This window comes from Anopheles funestus, chromosome 2RL, assembly GCF_943734845.2.
Source record: "Anopheles funestus chromosome 2RL, idAnoFuneDA-416_04, whole genome shotgun sequence".
In the NCBI taxonomy this organism is placed as follows: Eukaryota; Metazoa; Arthropoda; class Insecta; order Diptera; family Culicidae; genus Anopheles; species Anopheles funestus.
The window spans coordinates 29756881-29775093 of record NC_064598.1 but is presented as its reverse complement, the minus strand read 5'-3'; the positions used below and the strand labels follow the sequence as shown (position 1 = coordinate 29775093).

The following is an 18213-nucleotide window of genomic DNA, read 5'->3' as shown; positions in this document are numbered from 1 at the left end:
GCACATACTCATGAAATCGCCAGAAAGGTATAGTGTTGACCCAAAAAAGCTAATGAATAAGAATGATGAAGGTGTACTGTGTTCTGGCTGGTGGGGGTTTTATAGAAGTGGCCGCTTTGAAAAACCGCTAGAATTTTTCGCACAATCTTCTTCATCCCTATTAGCCACCATTTGAAGTGTAATGTAACGATTGCACACGATGGTAGATGAAACGCACAGCTTGCGATTTGAGATCCGATCCTCTGCCTAACTCTCCAGCAATGCAGACACAATGATTGGGGCTCTAGAACTGAAGCCCTATTTTTTTTTCGTGTATGTGCAGTTGTTGTTTTGTTCCTGGCCATTGGATAGTAATTAGAACCGTGAACACAGACCACGGCGACCAAACGAACGGTACATTTTACGGAACTTAGGCGCGCCTCTTTGGTCCAGGTCGCGGCACAAGTAGATAGGATAATTAATTTTCTGCCAATTAATAAACACACACTAATTTCATATTATTTAGCGCTCCCGAGCGCGCGCTCACACACGGTTGTTCCCCATTTACCAAGGCGCCCGGAATAAGGGGGGACAGCGCCGAGTGTCGTCCGAGTTTATGCTTGCGATATCTCGTGGGAGACTTTCAAGGGGCGTGTGTGTGAGCCTACAATATGTACTAGAATTAATTATGGAACGTCGTTTGCAGAACGGAACGCCTATTGTCCATGGACACTCCTGGAACTTTCTTGAGAACGATGGTGGAAGATGCGATGGTGGTCATACTTATAGGGCAAGATAGTCCCTTTAAGTGGCTTACACACTATCACTTGGAAAGAAAGAAAAAGGGTCAATTCATAGCTCTGTTTTCCCATCCCACAGAAGGGAGTAGCGGGATATAAGAAGAGGAGGATCAGAACGCTGCACATGCTACCTCGGAAAATCACGGAAAGTGTCTGTACGGCGGACGATAATAATAGTAGCAGGTCCGTATCTCGACCGACCGAGTGCGCTATTGGGGCTGTAACTTTAATTTGGGTTGTCTACGGGGGGTTTAGAAATAAAAATAAAATCCCCCTATGGGGGCGCCATTCCTTTTGGGCCCCGGGAATGAGTGGTGCATTTCTTCCACCACTTCACGAATTTTAGTTTCAGCGCTGGTACTGTAACGTTACTCTGTAAAAAAAAAACATGTTGGATTGTTGTGATGTGGACAATGGTATGTTCTCTCACGCATCTCCCCGCCGGAGTATTCCGATTCGGTCTACACGGGTCTTCACGACGATCCGTTTTGGAACTCGTGACCAACTACGAACGATGCACCAAATAGAACGGTTGACACAAGAGAGGCAAAGAAGAAAGATAATAGAAAAAATCGAAATCACACTGTAAGCAACAACTTCTTAGACTTGACCTCCGCTCACCCGGGGTCGTAATGTGCAGATTCGGTGCATCGGTTCTCCCGACGGGGGTGGGCGGGTGTCTGAATTTCTGGAACGGAGCCGTATTCTTTGCAATTAAGAAACATGTCGGTCCAATTAGCCTGGGATGTGGGTTAACCAGGAACGGATCGTAATCAGGGCATTGCGTTGCCCGCTTGCTTCATCGATCGATAGGGGTTTGGAAAATTATGCTTATCGGATTTATGTAATACCATTTAACAGTCGGGGAGGTTTTTTTTTTTGCTCACGATGAAAATCTAGCCCTGACCGTTAAATCAAATACCTTGCAGGCAGGTGTGCGTTGTTTGGACAATCGATAATCGATCTCGTTTTCTTCCGATCAGCACAATTCGGCTTAACGGTAGGAACAGCATCGTGGATGGAGCATGTGAAACAGTGAAGCGGCTCGACACGATATTTGTGGAGCTTGCCGATCCACTTGCTGATCATCGCACCTAGCGTTTTGTTCGGTGTGCACCCGAGCAACGATTTTCCGATTTGAGCTAATTTTCTAGATTAGTTGCAATCAAGCCATATCGCCGGGATGGCCAGGTTCTCTCCCCCTTTTTGGTTCGGTCCTTCGTGGTCTTGCAAAATGTACCGCTAGAAGAAATTCACTATTTTTCTCCCGCTTCGAATTGGTTGCTGTGTGTTTAGCTCTGGATAGAGATTGACTAGCTCAGATGTTGGTTTCTGCGTTTCTTCCGATATGGATTGAACTGGCGCCCAGGGAAGATACAGATAACATGCTTAGCAGTTTGGTTTCGCTAACAAATTCCAACATAAGTGCGAAGACGAGCTTTATTTTTGGGATTTTGAGATTCACAGATTCGGTAGACAAACTATTTGGTGTTTCTCAGTGTCGTCCGAAGAATGTCGTCATCCCTCAATTTCTTGATTACTTCAATAACACTAAACTTTGAGTTACAAAAATTGTACGACTTTTGCAGATAAAAAGACGACATTGAATTATATAAGCTTATCCTTTTCTGTATGTTGTACTATTCTCCAGAACTTACTTCCTATTGTAACTATGCATAAATTTTGCAATCCATTTACCACCGCATCAACCCAATATGACACATATCATCCAGAACGAGTCTGGCCTCGATCGGCTGCGATAACGAATGTGGTTTGTCCGGGTTTTTGTATCCGGAGCGTTCCGGTAACTGTAAACTAACCTTCAGCCGCAACGGAATACATTTTGGTGGGTGCCTTCTTAAAGGGCTGGCGTATCACACCAGAGCGAAAACACCAGCACCAGATGATCTTAGTGCTTGATCCGTTTGTACCACATTTGCCAATGCCAATTGTTGACCGGTACGGCCGCTAACCAATACACTTGTTTTAATATTTATTTAAGCAATCAATTTAAATGACCCTTTCCAAACAGCGGTCCGGCGGTCTCGTTGATAGCGTCATCCCCGAAGCGCTGGTAGTTTGTTATTTTTACCCTGCGCACTGGCCGCGCTTACCCGCTTTCGTGTTCGCTTTCTTTCGGTGGAAGCAAACCGTGGAAGCTTTCTTGTGTGCTTCCAACTCACTCCGCGGCACAGCGTCCGCGTAATGTGAGGAGGAATGAGCCCGCAAGCCTGTTGGGTGCACGGCTGAAATCAGCGGCTTTCATCACACTTCGTGTGCGCCCATTTGCCCGGCCAAAATGGGGGAAGGAACGTTGAAGGATAATCTAATTTATATTTCAACGTCGCGATTCATTCGCTTATATACGCTATTGCTTCGTAGACATTCCGGCATTGAGCTCTTGTTGGGTTTGTTTGGCTTGTGTGTTTTTTTTTCGTTCCTTTATCGATCCTCCCATTTTTCTCCTTGTTAGTGTTTGACCACAATCTGCCATGCCGGTTTATGCTGCTTAGCAAACCGTCACCTCAGGGGATACATCAACGAATCTCGTCTCCAGTTTGGGCGGCAGGAATTGGAAGCGCGAGCGTTTGATTCCCGAACTATTTTGCTTTTTTGTTTTTGTTTTCTACCATTGATCGGATGAAAATTTAAATCATGCCTTAATTTGTCAGCCAAACGCCGCCTCAGATAAACCGTGCTCTCTAGCCTATGGAAACGAGCAGGATTTGCATACAATGTTAATGCTATGGTAATTTTGTCTTCCTAGCATCGATACGCTCCAATTTAGGTTCTCCTTTTCTATGAGCGCATTTTGCGCTAGAGACTTGGTGCAACAATTGGTAATGGTAGCGGAAGGAAGGTAGCGAAGGAGTTATTCTTAACTTCTACCCAAAATGGAATCTGAAACAGTCTAACACGATGGCGATTCGATGGTGCTGTTTGCGTTGTCTGTTCACCTGTCGCTGGAAGTTTAGGAAAATATTAACTCGACCACTTAAGGAAGTTTATTCTGTACGATAAACAAAAAAAAGTGGTAGGTGTACGTGGTGAATTGTTTGAAGTGTTTTGAAAACAGTTCTACCGAAGCGTGTGTAATCGAGAAAAACGCGAGGTAAAAAAAAAGCGCAGCAGAAGAAAAACTTCACCCATGAAAGTATTTCCTAAGGAAAGGGATATAACAACAAAACAAGCAAAACTGTGTGTTGGACCCATTCGAATCAATAGAGCCGGGAGTTGTTAGAGAAATTATGAAATTTATGATTATTGCTGTTTTGCTTCGTGTTGTGTTCTCTCACTCGAATCACCTCGCTAGACACGTAATCTTTTCCGTCTGACATGTCTGGGCAGATTCTTGCCGATGTGTAGAAGGAACTCCCCAAACACTTTGCCGACAGAAAAGAGTTGGGTTCGCGCAAATTGAAGTGAAACATTTTGTCAGGTCTAACGATCGTTTAAGTCTCCGGGCTCCGATGCACCATCCGGGAACCGGTAGTTCGCAAGCTGTTTGTGCGTGTGGCGTTAATTGCACTTCAGCTCGATTGTTTCGCTCGATTGCACTTGCGCGAGGCAACGGTCGTCGCGTCTCCGTACCGGGTGATGTTTGTGTGACGCTTTGCGTTTTAGTACTCGTCTTTGGTATTGCAAGAGACTGCATGAACACCGGGTTGGTGCGCCGGGGTACCAAGCGAATGGATTTGCCTTGCCGCGGTACAGTAAGAAGGCGATCGTTAAGATCGGTTCTGCTCCTTTAGCATGGACCACTCTTGCTAGTGAATGAATATAATGAGGTCGGTTGTACGCAAAGCGTCACTTTGAGAGGCTTGCACACAGGCAACAGACTAGGGCTCAACTAGGGATAGGTAAAGGTACCGAGTCGTTTGTGGTTGGATTGAGTAGAAAAGGGCGAGCAGATGGTACTTAATGCGACAATCTCACCTAGGCTCGTTCATAACTTTTGCGCTGTTTCGAATACCTGCCGTTGGGTGTTCTTGTTTTTTTCTCCCTCCGCCCTAAGAGTTACAGAGGTTAGCACTTGGTCTGTTTAGCACCAGCGAGGCTGGTTTCTACTAGCCGGTGTAGTTTATTTGCATAAAAAGTGATCAAGTTGACAGAAATTACATAAAAGGGCAACTGTTGCAATTGTTTTGCCATCGTTGCCGTCGTTGCTGCTGGCAGTATCCTGATGGCTGCACAGTATCCCTGCGTTGGTAGTGACCAAATCGCACTTCTTTAATAATGTTCTGGTCACGGGGTCTACCGCGCGGTCTGCCGCGGTGTGAAACGCACCGGTTTCGGTCGCAAAATCCATTCGAACGTCACATGGTGCATGTTCTATTACTGCGGCCGAACCGGGAAGTGCCACAGTCATCGAGTCAAGGTAGAGGTAGAATTTCAGTGACCGGATTCTTCGACGGGTTTTGTGTACGTTCTTCCGCGTATGTTTGGAAAACCGGAGTGAAGACCGAACGTGTCGAGGTGGAAGCTAAATGATACTAGAGACCCATGTTCACAGCTATGTCGACCACATTTTTCTAACCACCAGCTAGAACGACGTTCTTAACGGTAAGCAATCCGGGACGATGTTTGGGGAGGCCGGCGTTGGTAAAGCGTTGTTGGCTGTTGTTAGCTGAAAATACCGATTGTACCCTTCGAATGGACATTGCACAAGATAATGCCGCACGAAAAAAAAAACCAACAAGAGACAGGAAAGGCATCTCATACTAACGGTAGCTAGGCGGTAGCCATAGTACCGAAGGGGTTAACTTAATATCTTTTATGCTTGCTGCAAAGATCAAATAGCCGCACGTTTTCGAGCGAAGTTTGAGGTGGAGGAGGAGGAGAGAAAAAAACATCTTTCCTCCTGAAGGAATTTGTTTTTTTTTTATAAAGCAAAAGTGTGTGTATGTGTGGCACATGAATCGAATGGACGACGGTATGGGATGATACTATTCGCGGTTGCTCTCGCCCAGTTGATTGGTTTGGAGTGATTCGAGCGGATGCAATCCTGTGAACCAAGATCGCGATCATGCGCGCGCCCAACCTCGAAGCGTGTGATGTGGCTTAGTGGAAAGGTTAATAGAATAGAACACACGAGTATGGGCGAGGGTAACAGAATGAAAATAGTACAACGAAGAAAAAAAAAAGACAAGAAGCACGTTTAAAACCTAACCCACCTAAAGCCCCACGGCCCCCGGGAGATGCTCACGAGGAAGGGACGACTCGGGCGAGAAAGAAATGTTGCTTAATAGTAGCAATATCCGATGTTGTTAGTGTAAACGGTTGAGTTGTTTAGGTTGTAATCATAACAATAAATTCACCGCATGTTCACCTCGTACAAACCGAGACCGCGTGATCAACTTACACCCCTGTTCCCGGGATGCATCATTCTAGCTTTCGATCAGTGTTTTTATGCTTCCGCGTAGAAAAAAAAATCAGCCCCTCCAAAACGGAGAACTTTGACCATCGCGATAGTCGTCACCGGGCGGATGCTGGAGCGCAAATCGTTCCTAGAATGGTTCTCCCTGTTGTGCCATGTTCACTTCCGTCGAGTGATCGTTTATAGACCACAGGGTTGCATAGAAAATGCAAAAAAAAGAACTGGAAAACTTACAAAACTTTTGTCCAAAGTTCTTTCTGAGCATGAGTAGCATCACAGAGCGAACAGATGAAAGTACCAGACAGGCGGATATAGAAGATTTACTCTTATTTTCTACTACAGAGCGCTAAGAAGACCCAACAATGGTCAGAATAAAAGAAGCATGTTTTGGTCAGGAAAAGGAAGGAATTCAATGTTTCATGTTCGTGTTGGCAATTGTCTTTCCATTTCGATACGATTAGTACGAAAGGGGAACCACATTTAGCACTAACGATCTGCCAAAGGGTCAGAATGTTTGGATTTTCGTGTCGCAACCGAGACAACCAACGCGGAATGGAATAAAATGGGGGAAAGTGAGCCCACGGAATGGGTCATGATTTCTCTATTTAGATGATGATAAAATTTAAGTTTTATGACTATGTCTGTAAAACAAAAAAAAAGTGTGCAAAATGTAATGACCAGGAACGGAGACCCCGGATGGAAACTCATAACCAACAATATCTTTTCCTCTCTTTTAGGTTTCTTCGTCTTTTACAGTGATATCGCGATCATTGGCTTTTGCTCGGCGAAAAATGTTGCAATGTAAAAGTGTACCGGTTGTTTAGAACGAAATTACTGCAGGAAATATGCCACAAAGCGATATAAGGTCTCATAAACGAGACGGGAAAGTTTGGCAATAAAGCAAACCTTAAACATGTGGAAGAGTAGATTATAAGAAAATAATGAGATCCTGTGCTGATTGCTGCCGAAAATCTTCGGATCGTTCTAGCGAATTCTAGCTAGTATTATCCAGAAGAAGCAACCATCTTTAAAGCCGATTAAGCTTTTATTATCTTTGATCGGATACGCCGATTGTGAACAAGGGCGGATCGAAACAACAAAAATCACAGAACCGGATCGCAACGGCTTGTTATATATTCCCACACTTTGCTTTGCGTAGTAATCTTCAGTTCAATGCAAGACAAACGACACGCACAAAACACCATTTGCCAATTAACGGTAACGTTCCCGCGTTTGACAATTGCCTTGGGGATGATTTAGCTGTCGGGTGTCATCAAAAGAGATGGTGCTAGCGAGCAGTCGGCGCTCCGCGCGTATGTCAGAAGCCGTTCAGCGTAAGCACGCTCGTTAATGGGGCTCATTAAGGTGGGGCTCACGGCGAGAGTCTCCAAGACTAAGCAGTCCCAACGCTTTGGGTAGTGCCGCGACTCTAATGCGAATTCTAGTGACGTAATAATGCCCCATGCATCGTTTTGAGCGAGCGGTTCTTTGCCCTTGCACCAAATGAAGTATGTCACTAGCATCACACGATCCAGTTTTGGTGGCGACGAATCACGAAATATCCTATCTGTCGGACGGAAGCTACCGGATTCACAAGAAGTTGAATTCGTGCAGCTAAGTTCAAAGCTTATCGGGTTTCGGTTCGCTTCCGTTTGCCGGCATCATCAGCATAAAAAGGGCACGATCCTTAGCACCGATCGCGCACCCGAAAGGACTATGAATAATTCATAAATCGCGCGTGAACGGAACCACACCACCCTCCATCCGGGGAGCTCGATCGAACGATTGATGGTGGTTACAGCAATGGTTTTTTCTCGTTCCCGCTGTGAAGTCTCTGAGATGATAGGCTTCGCGGATAATTACCATCGAACGGTACCTCTTCAAACAAGCACGGTGCAGGTTGCTGCTGATTGCACCAACTCGTCGAGGGAAATTGTAATTTTCTCGTTTTATCTGAGCGGGCGCATCAATTCATATACAGTGCCATTTGATGAGCGCAGCAGCACCGATTAGATGTAAGTGTAGAATAAGCTCCGGTTTTTTTTGTGCTTGTTTTTCTTGTTTCCCTCACAGTCCTGTTCCTTTGGCGATGTAGTTACATTGAGCTTGAGAAAATCGATTGGATTATTATAAATTCCATTGGTCAGGGAAATTGAAGACTCATTTTGGACGATAGTTTGTCTGCCTGGAAGCTGAAGGAAGCTGAATTATAGACAACAATTTGCGATCGGTCTTATTCAGCCGTATGTTTGTCTTTCTTTTTATCATCAATGATGTCGACACTTGTTACTTTGTCGTCAAATCGCATCAAGTTAGTCGTTTGTTCTTGATCATTGTGACTGACACAAACCCCCGTACACAAGCAAGAGCACTGCATCTTCGGTTGAAGAGTGTTTAAGCAGACTGGATGATAAGTTATTAAGCCACTGGTTAGGCCTTCGTCTATGTACGATCGCCCAATCGTTCAAACATTGGTATAGTGTGGCACAGTGTGAAGAAAATGCATCGCATCTAATGCGAAGAATCGAGCAGTGGAAGAAAATACCATCGAGCCCTTTCGCTACGAGCACATCATATTCTAATAATTATAGTAGCAATAGTTTTCCCCTGCACCATTATGCCATTTTCTGCTGAAGTATGGGTTTTTAATGAGCCATTCTGATGATCGCAACATCGTTAGTTGATGCGTCGCATTTGCTAAATCAACGCCACTGAGCGTACTGTGAACATCTCGGAGCAATGTGTACCATTTGTTCTGCCCAGACGGGCTGATGGCTGGCCCGTTGAAATAGATGGATTAAGAAGATGATCGCCTGTTTGAATCTGGCGGGGGTAATAAACCTGACAGAAATGATCTAGTGCAAAATTACTCGTCGGGAGGCTGCCGATGTGGGATCGAATGAAGATACGATTCGCAATCGGAATTTAACTATTTTGATCTTCCTCAGCAAGCGGTCAGGTGAAGGCGTTTCTTCATGTGTATGTACGGTGCAAATAATTGCAGACCGTTTCTTACTTGGGTAAGAATAGTTTTTAGTTGGTACAAAGTGCTAAAATAATGTACCATAAGAAGTAAATAAATGAATTTCTCTTTTCATTCGGTTGATATGTGTACGGTAGGGTAGCAATACTGAAAGTCATTGTATCTATTTGGTCCAATATCCGTTCGCTCCACCTTCAATCTTGAGGTGAAACAATAACCAAAACCCTGACACGGGAGGCCGGGTCATATACATAATCCCGAATGTCCGTCTATAATCCATCACAGCTTACTGTATTTCCCTAACCGGTTCTACAAATTGAGTTGCTGCGGGTTTCGTATTCACCTCTCAGACCCTCATAAGACGGGTATCGACAATCGAACAACCTGTAATGATCGAAAAATTGACTTTTCCTATACTTTAAAACAAACAGCAAGCGGGTCTCGGACACGGAAGAACGTTCTGTAATCGCTGCCCAATCGTCCAACAGAGCATTAGGAAATTCTAACAAGATGATGACTCAACGTTAAACGATGGATGGTTACCCTCTAAATGGAATGTTTAGATTTTGTTGATAGATACGCGCTGCCCTGCCAACGCTGGGGGGCAAAATGGGGAGGGAAAGTTTAATATTAAATAGAAAATCAGGAAAAATCAACAACCGCGCTCGGCCTTGAAAAACAATTGTCTGGAGTAGTTTTGAAACCAGTTTAGGCACAGTTGTGACTCGACTCACTATTCACCTTGATCTTGTTTAGGACGATCGAAGAGAAGGTCACCTTATATCTCATCTTTCCCGCCGAGCCCGATTTGGACAAGTGATGAATAATTGTTAAGTTAACCGAGCAATATGAGAGCGTATTTTATCGTAGGAATGCGTATCCAATAATAAAAGCTGATAAATAATCGGTGTAACTCGGCGTGAGTGGCTACGAAAAAAACCGTTTGTCTGTAACACTTTCAAAGAGTTCCCGAAGAAGCCGCAATTCGTTTACGCTACTGAATAAATCGCTAAAATTGATTTCTTTGTCATTCTATCAGCGTGAGCACTGTGTGTAAAAAGTCCTACCGGGCGGCAGAGCATTCGTTCCGTGTTGCATCTGGCGTGTGTCTGGCGAGGGAATATGTTTAAAAGTTCATGCCCGTTACGATTATCATTCATCATTAAAATGCCGAGCTTATTAATCTCCTGAGTAATGGACCATGGTGCATCTTCAAGTACCGTCCTCAAGGGAGAGGACGTTTCAACCAGGGTGCCACCCCATCTCACGGGACTCCGTTACGGTGTTTACTCGTCCGGCAGAGGTTCCCTTCGGACGCAACGATCGGTGTTACTACGCAATAGTTTGCTGTCATTGATTTTAATGTTGCAGCGTTTTTTACCAACCACTGTGCAACGGTGTGCAGCCCCGACCTTTACTAGCGAATGTGACGATAGGGATGGGTGTCTACTTACCGGCAGGTGAATTCGTTCTCTCCTAGACACATCTCGATACAGTCGCGGCGCGAAACGACCTGGGCGGTACGCTTGACGTGTCCGTTCAGCTTGTAGCCTTGCACTCTGTCGATGCACCAGGCACGTTCGCACGGGCGCAGCTTCAGACAGGACTTCTGTGCGTAGATCGTGAACACCGGGAACTGCGACTTTGTAAGTGCACCTAATGCAAAAAGGGAAGAGAGAGAGAAAAAAGAACCAATGATAATCGATGTGTGGCGAATAGCTGCGTAAATCTATGTTAACTATCGATGGGTATTTAGTTGTCCTTTTGCTTCAAGTGTGGAGCAAAGCTAGCAGGGCACGGCCAACATAGGTATAACAAATTACAGAAATCATCACCTACACGGGAAAAGATTTCCCTTTTTATTCGGCATGAATCGTCTGCTAGGGTTATCGTCCAAAGCGGTTGTATGAAGTTTTGATTTTACTTTCTTTCATCTTACGACCCGTCATCGCTGGTCGGTTTTAATCGAGCGCTTTAAAAAGGCGATTATTTACGCTTCCAGGGATCGCATCAGATGCGACCTGCAAAAGGTAATTATTAAGTACAGAAAGGGAATAGTGTCCACGACATGCCATAGTACACTTTCTACTGTAACGGTCGGGGAAAATGGAACGTGCTGAGTTCACCTACTTCTAGACCAGTGCACAAGTGCCCATCATGTTTTGATGGAACGAAAGCAAAATGATTGAAATGATCGAAATTTTTCCAATCGATCGATTGGGGGGGGGGAAGCAGTTGCATGTTTCTATTGCGTATCTGGAAAAAATGCCTACAGGTAGCACGACGCGTACCCCATTCTGTGCGGCCGATTGTTCCGACGCGTCGCGATATGGTTGAGTTCGTGATGGTGTTCTGGAGCGATATTTTGCGTTAACTGTTTGAAAATCGCATTCGTCATAGTGGCAACATCACGTGCCATGCGATCTCCCGATCAGCGGGCAAGAAAGTGTGAGTCAATCTTTTTGTCTTTCTTTAGCGCAACAATGCGTTGGAAGCCGTCCGGACATCTGCTAGACGAAGAAGTTGGTATGAAGTTGGTTTGATAACACCATTCCGCCGATGGTAAGACAACGCAGTAATGCCACCGGGCGTCCGTTGGTGCGGCATATCTATAGCGCTGGTGGCTGGTAGAATTGCATTCGGACGGCTAAGTATAGCCGCGCATGCGTAAGATATTGTATTTAATAATGGATAAACCATTATTACTGCCGCTTCATGCATGCAATTTCCCATTCTTTTGCTACGGAAGCGGCATGCAAGCGTCCCTCAATCGAACGCAGAAGCAACCTTTAATCAGTCGTTTCATTATCGTTCTCTTTTGCGTTTATGAAACAATATCTAAAGGGTTCCGTACTTTCTTGTTGTCTATTGGTGTACGGGCGCCCTGGTAGTTGCTGCAACAACACTCAACGCGCTCCACTCAACAGAGAGATGAGTACTTGTAGTCAGGACTCAGACAGACATCTTCTGCCACATCGATCATTCGATCGATCGATCGAGCTTATGCATGGGAGTACTTCCAAGGGAAATCGTCTGTCCGGCCGGGAAAGATCATGGAGTGGTGCAAAAAGTGCGGTATTATTAGCGGTAATTTGATAGTTGTTAGGTTCTGGTTGTCTACGGGGTGAACCCTGGGCTTAAGTTAAGCCGTTGGGTTGGTGTAACGATACTTTGGCACAAATAGCTTCTTGACCGATGCCCTCGTCCTGACCGGTAAGTGCCGATGGGAGCGGATCGATGGAACGAGCGTGTAAATTAGTGTTCTCCCCATTGATGTGCTCTTGTAGGGGCATAAGCTTCCATGAAATGATTTTTCAATTTTATGAATGGGTTAAAACTAGGCTGTGGAAGCATCCAGATGGAGGCGCTTCTGGCAATTGGACTAGATTTGCCAATAGAGACAATATTGAATTGTGTTAAAGACAATATTATTCTCTTCAAAATATTTATTTCCACAAGTCAACAAACTATTTTGATACAGTTTTTTTACTTCTTAACAACGGCCAGGTCGAATCAAGACTTATCTTTACCGCGTAGCTGGATATTCAGTTCTTGCTCCGGGGGAAGATCCGGATGAGATTTGATACTCAGTCTTGCCGTGGGGAACCGGCGCTGTGTATGACATACACCACCAGGCCGTTCCATATTTTGATACAGTTATAGTAAAATATAAATATACGGGTATATGATATTTTACATACGCATTGTATACATCTTGGCAATCAAAACCGATCGCTAGTTTACTAAGAGCATAATTTTACACTAGAACTACCAGACCGGTCGTTTTAGCTGGTATGCTTACTTTTAATCACATTAATTTATGGATTTTAACAATTGACCCATAGTTGTTCAATAGCTTTTATACATTTCTGCTGTACGAAATCCAAAAAAAAATATTAAAACTGAAGTCCAGTTCTTCGATATGATTTATAAAGTAATCGTAAAAAAAATCTTAATCGCTTGGTAGTTCTAGTGTTAATGGCCTGGCCAAACCTTCCCCCGCGTATCAGATTTATCGAACAGCAAGTGAGAGTGCACATGTCCGGACCAGCTGTACGGGACAGGCAGTATCCCGTCCAGTAAGGCCTCAAGGTACGCGGTGCGAAAGCGAGTCGTGCCAACCGGAAACGATGAGCAAACGATAGCGCATCGTCGTTACAGGGCCCATTTCTATTACTGTTGTTTGATTTAGTGCGCCCATCAGCGACGACCGAGTGCACCATTCCCGCGGCTAAATGTGTGGCTTGTGGTTGGCCCCATCGTCGTGACGCCGATCGCTTTGCGTTTTAACCGTCGACCACGGGGATGGTAGATGAGCCAAAAAAAAAAAAGAGACACCAAATCGGCCCCAAGGTGTCCACGATTTCTCCCGTTTTGCAAATAAATTATGAATTCATGTTCTTCCGTTTTTGCACCAGCAAACGTACACAAAAACCGATTATATCCTCTGTGGATCTTTCACATAAAATACGAAGGAAGGAGGCACAAATCGTGTGCACTTGAGTTTGGCGCGTTTGCTGCCTTGGAATTTCGAGCCCGGCCGGCTTCCTATGTCTGCCATTTGCTTTGGTTGTAACAACATGCCTCAGTTGCCAGTGGGAAAATTAGATGAGCTCGAGATGAGAGTTAAAGCAGAGCATTGGCGGTAGAATTGTACACCGAATCGGCAAACGGCGACGTCTATTGGTGGATAAATTTACGAGACAGCTGAGACATCGGTGCTGTGGTGCCCATTTTCTCATAAGTTTGCGGTTTTTCCTTTCACTTCAATATCGGTGTCAGTGGGAGAAGATAGTTCTTCACCGGTTCCTCGCAGTTTGTTGGCCAGATTTTCGACGGTGCTTGATGGAAATTATATTGCACAGCAAAGGGGGGAGAGAACCATTGGGCAGAAATAGAGCATCCCCCTGTCACAAGGGTGCATCACACGCAAAAAAAAACCTTCCCGAAGCAGGTACGGTGTGTGCGTTTATTTTAAAACAAAAATTTGCTAGAAAAAAGTGCATCGCGAACGAAAAATAAACAACAGCCGACAGATACCGGCACCGGAATCACGACCGGCAATGGGATGTAACGGGGCCGACTGCTTCAGAGCCAGAGCGGCGTGAGGAAGTTTGAATGTGGAATCTCTTAAATTGCCGTGCTTCCCATCATTCACTAGCAACTGGTGGACCAGTTGTCGATGGTCAGAATGTTGCAGCAAAGCCTGGGAATGCACTATATATGCACAATCACGAACTATCGAAATTCTTGCTCCTTTGGGAGCAAAATCGATCCCAGCCACCGAAACTTCTTTCCCCTGCGGCAGTGGGTCCATCGTGCCCCCCCGGGATGGTCCAATTTTTATTTATGTACTCGCCTGTACCGATCACGAATTGCATAGAATTTTTTTTTCGTATCGTTCCATCAGTAGAAGCTGCAACGGTCCCAATGTCGTCGGTGGCCGTGTCGAATGGATGTAAAAAGGGGGTTTTTAGTAAGAAGCAAAACGTTTCTAGCAATCGATACACACAGAAGGGTGACAGTAAAATGGAGATAACATTTCAATTTTTATTTTGTTTTACCAGCGCAAAACCTTCGTTCTTGGTGGGTGGTGGGTCCGAAGGAGTAATAGGGGAAACTTCCCGATTCCATGCGGAAACTCGACATAATATAGAAATCGTGTTACACATCGAAAACGAACCTCGTAATAGGATAGTTTTGACAAGGGTAGATATAAGTGAAGCAATCGAATCGAGAATCCGTCCACTAACGATGTGCACGACGACAGTGCGTTGTCTTCACGGAAATCGAACACAGAGAACGTGGCGCGGAAAGATAAATTACAAATTATTAATTATCGTTGGCGGCGTCCCGGCACTGTTGACGCTGCTGTAGAGCGAGTCTGCGTGCCGCTAGCAAATTATGATCAAAAGGAAGCTACATTTCCTGCTGCGATGTCCAATTGTGTTGTGGGGAAGCTTTTGCCTCCAGTTGTGTTTCTAGTCCCCGTATCCCATCTGCAGCACCATGCATCGCAGGAAGGATCGTTAGCTAGCGGGTGGCCTTTTTTATTTAAATCGGCATGCTTATGATGAAGAGCGGAACATAGGTTTTTGCGTAAAAGGAAAAAAAAACACGTTGCGCCATCTAGCTTTGGACTTTCTTTCAGTGCTCTTTTTGGCTGTTGGCGTTCACCTGCTCGTGGACGATTCGACTTGCAAAGTGATGTGAATGGAAATGATACACACGGTTTGATTTAGTGGCGAATCAATCTAACGCCACTTACAGAGAGTAGAACAAAAAAAATCGATTTAGTTTTTCAAACCATTTCAATGATCGCCGAACAAATCGATGGAATGTTGCCGGTGTCGGGTACTAGAATACTCCGCTAAGCGTGTTACAGTTAGCTTGCTGTACACATGGTACTTCAAAATCGAAATGCATGCTGACATGAAAACACTGCGCGGTAAAAATGCGTGACCGTTCAAAATGAGAGGGCGCGCGTAGTGGAACGTTGACGTAATGAAGCTTTCTGTGTTTATGCCTAACTTCTAGAATCATTGCGTTGTGCACGTTTATATGAGTTCAGATTTTTTTCCTCTTTCTACATGTTTGCTTGCATCGACTTCAAACATGCCGCATCGGTTCAATCTTTTCATGGCTGTATCATGTTTTCTCACCCACCCCCCCGTTATATTTCGTATGCCGTTCGATTTCAATCGATCAAACGCAATTGCATGTTGTTGAGAATTTTAACGACAGCGCACTGCCTGCAAATGAGACTTCCTGCTATGCGTACCTGCACCAGAGGGATATACGCATCGTCGTATCGCATGGGAACAATGTTTTACCGTAGGGATTTGAGTGTCGAGAGTGCGATTTAACCTGGGATCGTTAGCCAGAGCTCTCACGGTGGTAGATATCATGCACACTGATTTATGCTATATCTCTTAATTAGAATCGTAAAAACCGAAGAACGGATGCTTGCAATTCATTCCAATGTTTTGATTGCTGCTGCTGCTGCAGATCGGTAGCGTGACATTGCAGCTGATCGATAGCCTTTCGATGTTCACAGTGGGATATTTCTCGAGCCCTTTAAGATGACCGTTCTGTGGATGATAGTGTACAGTCCAGAATGGCCCTTTACGGTTTGAAGATATCACCGCATAAATCACTAAAATACTGTAGCGAACGCGTAGCAGCGGTCGGATCACACAATAACAAAAAAAAACCTCCTTCCTTCTTCCAGCTTCGAATCTATATGAAAACCAACGAGGGCCTAAGCTGCGATGTTCCATAATTTATGGTCCACGCTTGTGGAAGCTTTTCTTTCTGTTGTTTGCCGTGTTGGCTTTTTTGTTGTCATGCTCAACCCCGTTTGATGGCGATGAGAACCGAAAAGGATGCTTTTGCCCTGTTGCTTTTGGTTGCGAGTTGTCAAACGGTTGCTGGTTTGCCAATTCGATCAGTAGATGGTGAACAATCCACCTCACCCCACCGTCGTGATATCATCGAAAAGATACAATTTTATTACAGTTGTTTGTTTTTGCGATCGTTGCCCCCAGGAGGGCAGCAGCTGGCGTGGAAACCTGCACCGTTTTATCTGTGATAATGCGAACGCCCATGACAGGATTTTCGCGCTGTTACTCTCTAGACTCTTCGCGACTTCTCGAAAGGTCACCGAAAACGGCAGCTCGTACGATTCGAAGAATCGTGTAGCAGTGCAGCTTCCGCTTCGCGGTCGATGAACACTGGCTAGGGAAAAATGTTCACATGCGCCGAAATCACGCCAAACGAAACGAAACGATATGGTTACGATCGATTCAATCGATTTGCTTTTGAGTCGCTTGGGTCAGGGTACGCTACAAGACGAAGTCTTTGCCGTGCGATATCGAGTAGAAGATGATGGCAGCCAAGGAAGGCACGATCGGTTTGTTCCTTGCGGAGCCCGATATACAATGGCTAATTTATGTGCTTGTTGAAAAGCGAAATCCGAACCGAACGATTGCAGGTTTTCTTGCAGACTGGTCAAATATGAGGAAGATCTAATAATTTTTAATGTTTGCTATTATTGTCCGCAGCGTGTTTTTGCCGATTCATCGCTGTTTTGCTTGTGGCATGTGGATAAAGTTCCCTGTCGATATTAGAGGCAAGAACCGATACGAGAAGAGAGAGAAAGAATCGTAAAATGAATGAAACTACTTTCCCCCATCTTTTTGTGTACGGTACCCGTTGCGCGGGAAGAATAAGCAGATCGGGCCTGCTTAACAACCGCATTGTGTCGAAACAATAAATAACATCACTGGTTCAAGAATTTAAACGCCATCATCGGACACACTTGCCTCCACTTTACTGATGAGTGATGTGAATTCTTCGCATCATAAACTTACGAACCATCTGCTTTGTTTGAAACAAATCACGCGACCAAGCGAAAGCGAACGTACCATGTGCTCACCACCCGTCCATCATTAGCCCGTTATGGCTGCGGGCAAGATAGAAATGGAAGCGCACGAATAAGTAAAATAAAAAAAAAAGAAATTTTATGTCGAAACTATGTCACGTGGAAATCATCACGATTTTTTTACAGGAATCTGGCGAGAAAATCTTTTAGTACATCTTGCATCGGTTTTCTGAATCGGGCGCCGAACGTTACCTGGGAACGGCGAAAACTCCCGTGCGGATGTTCGACCATAGTGTTGAACCATCAGCTAATGACCACACACCGTTCGGTCAGCGGCAAAGCGATCGCGATTTGGGAAGCTTTTCCAACCGTTTTTTTTTGTTAGAAAGCTTAGGTGGCTTTCTCCACCGATGGTTAGATAGGTTGTGTCTCGGAATCGTCGATTATATTTCCACCGTCAATGGATATAAATTTTAATTTGACTTTTTCGACACTCTGTCTGCGTTGTTGTTCTATTTTGCTTGTGCCGTGTGCGCAAGTTAATTGTTCCCAGAATTTTATCTTATCGCTTGAGAGTTTACTCTTTAGCTCGATTATGATAAACAAAATCGCTTTAGTAACTACTTCACTCCAAAAATTTTGAGCCATTTTTTTCATTCGTCTAAGTGTGCCCTAAGGTTAACTGAGGTCC

At 44.8% G+C, this 18213-nt stretch overlaps 2 protein-coding genes across 3 annotated transcripts in view; one reads left to right on the top strand and one right to left on the bottom strand.

Moving 5' to 3' along the window:
* Nucleotides 1-18213, top strand: part of LOC125765793 (autophagy-related protein 16-1) — a 229858-nt gene that overhangs the window by 15220 nt on the left and 196425 nt on the right. The gene's annotated exons all lie outside the window — the stretch shown is intronic.
* Nucleotides 1-18213, bottom strand: part of LOC125765780 (uncharacterized) — a 91644-nt gene that overhangs the window by 11166 nt on the left and 62265 nt on the right. For both annotated transcript variants that reach the window (XM_049431248.1, XM_049431247.1), the window contains one exon: nucleotides 10594-10795. In XM_049431248.1, coding sequence (XP_049287205.1) covers nucleotides 10594-10795 — 202 coding nt within the window. The remainder of the gene's footprint in view (nucleotides 1-10593; nucleotides 10796-18213) is intronic.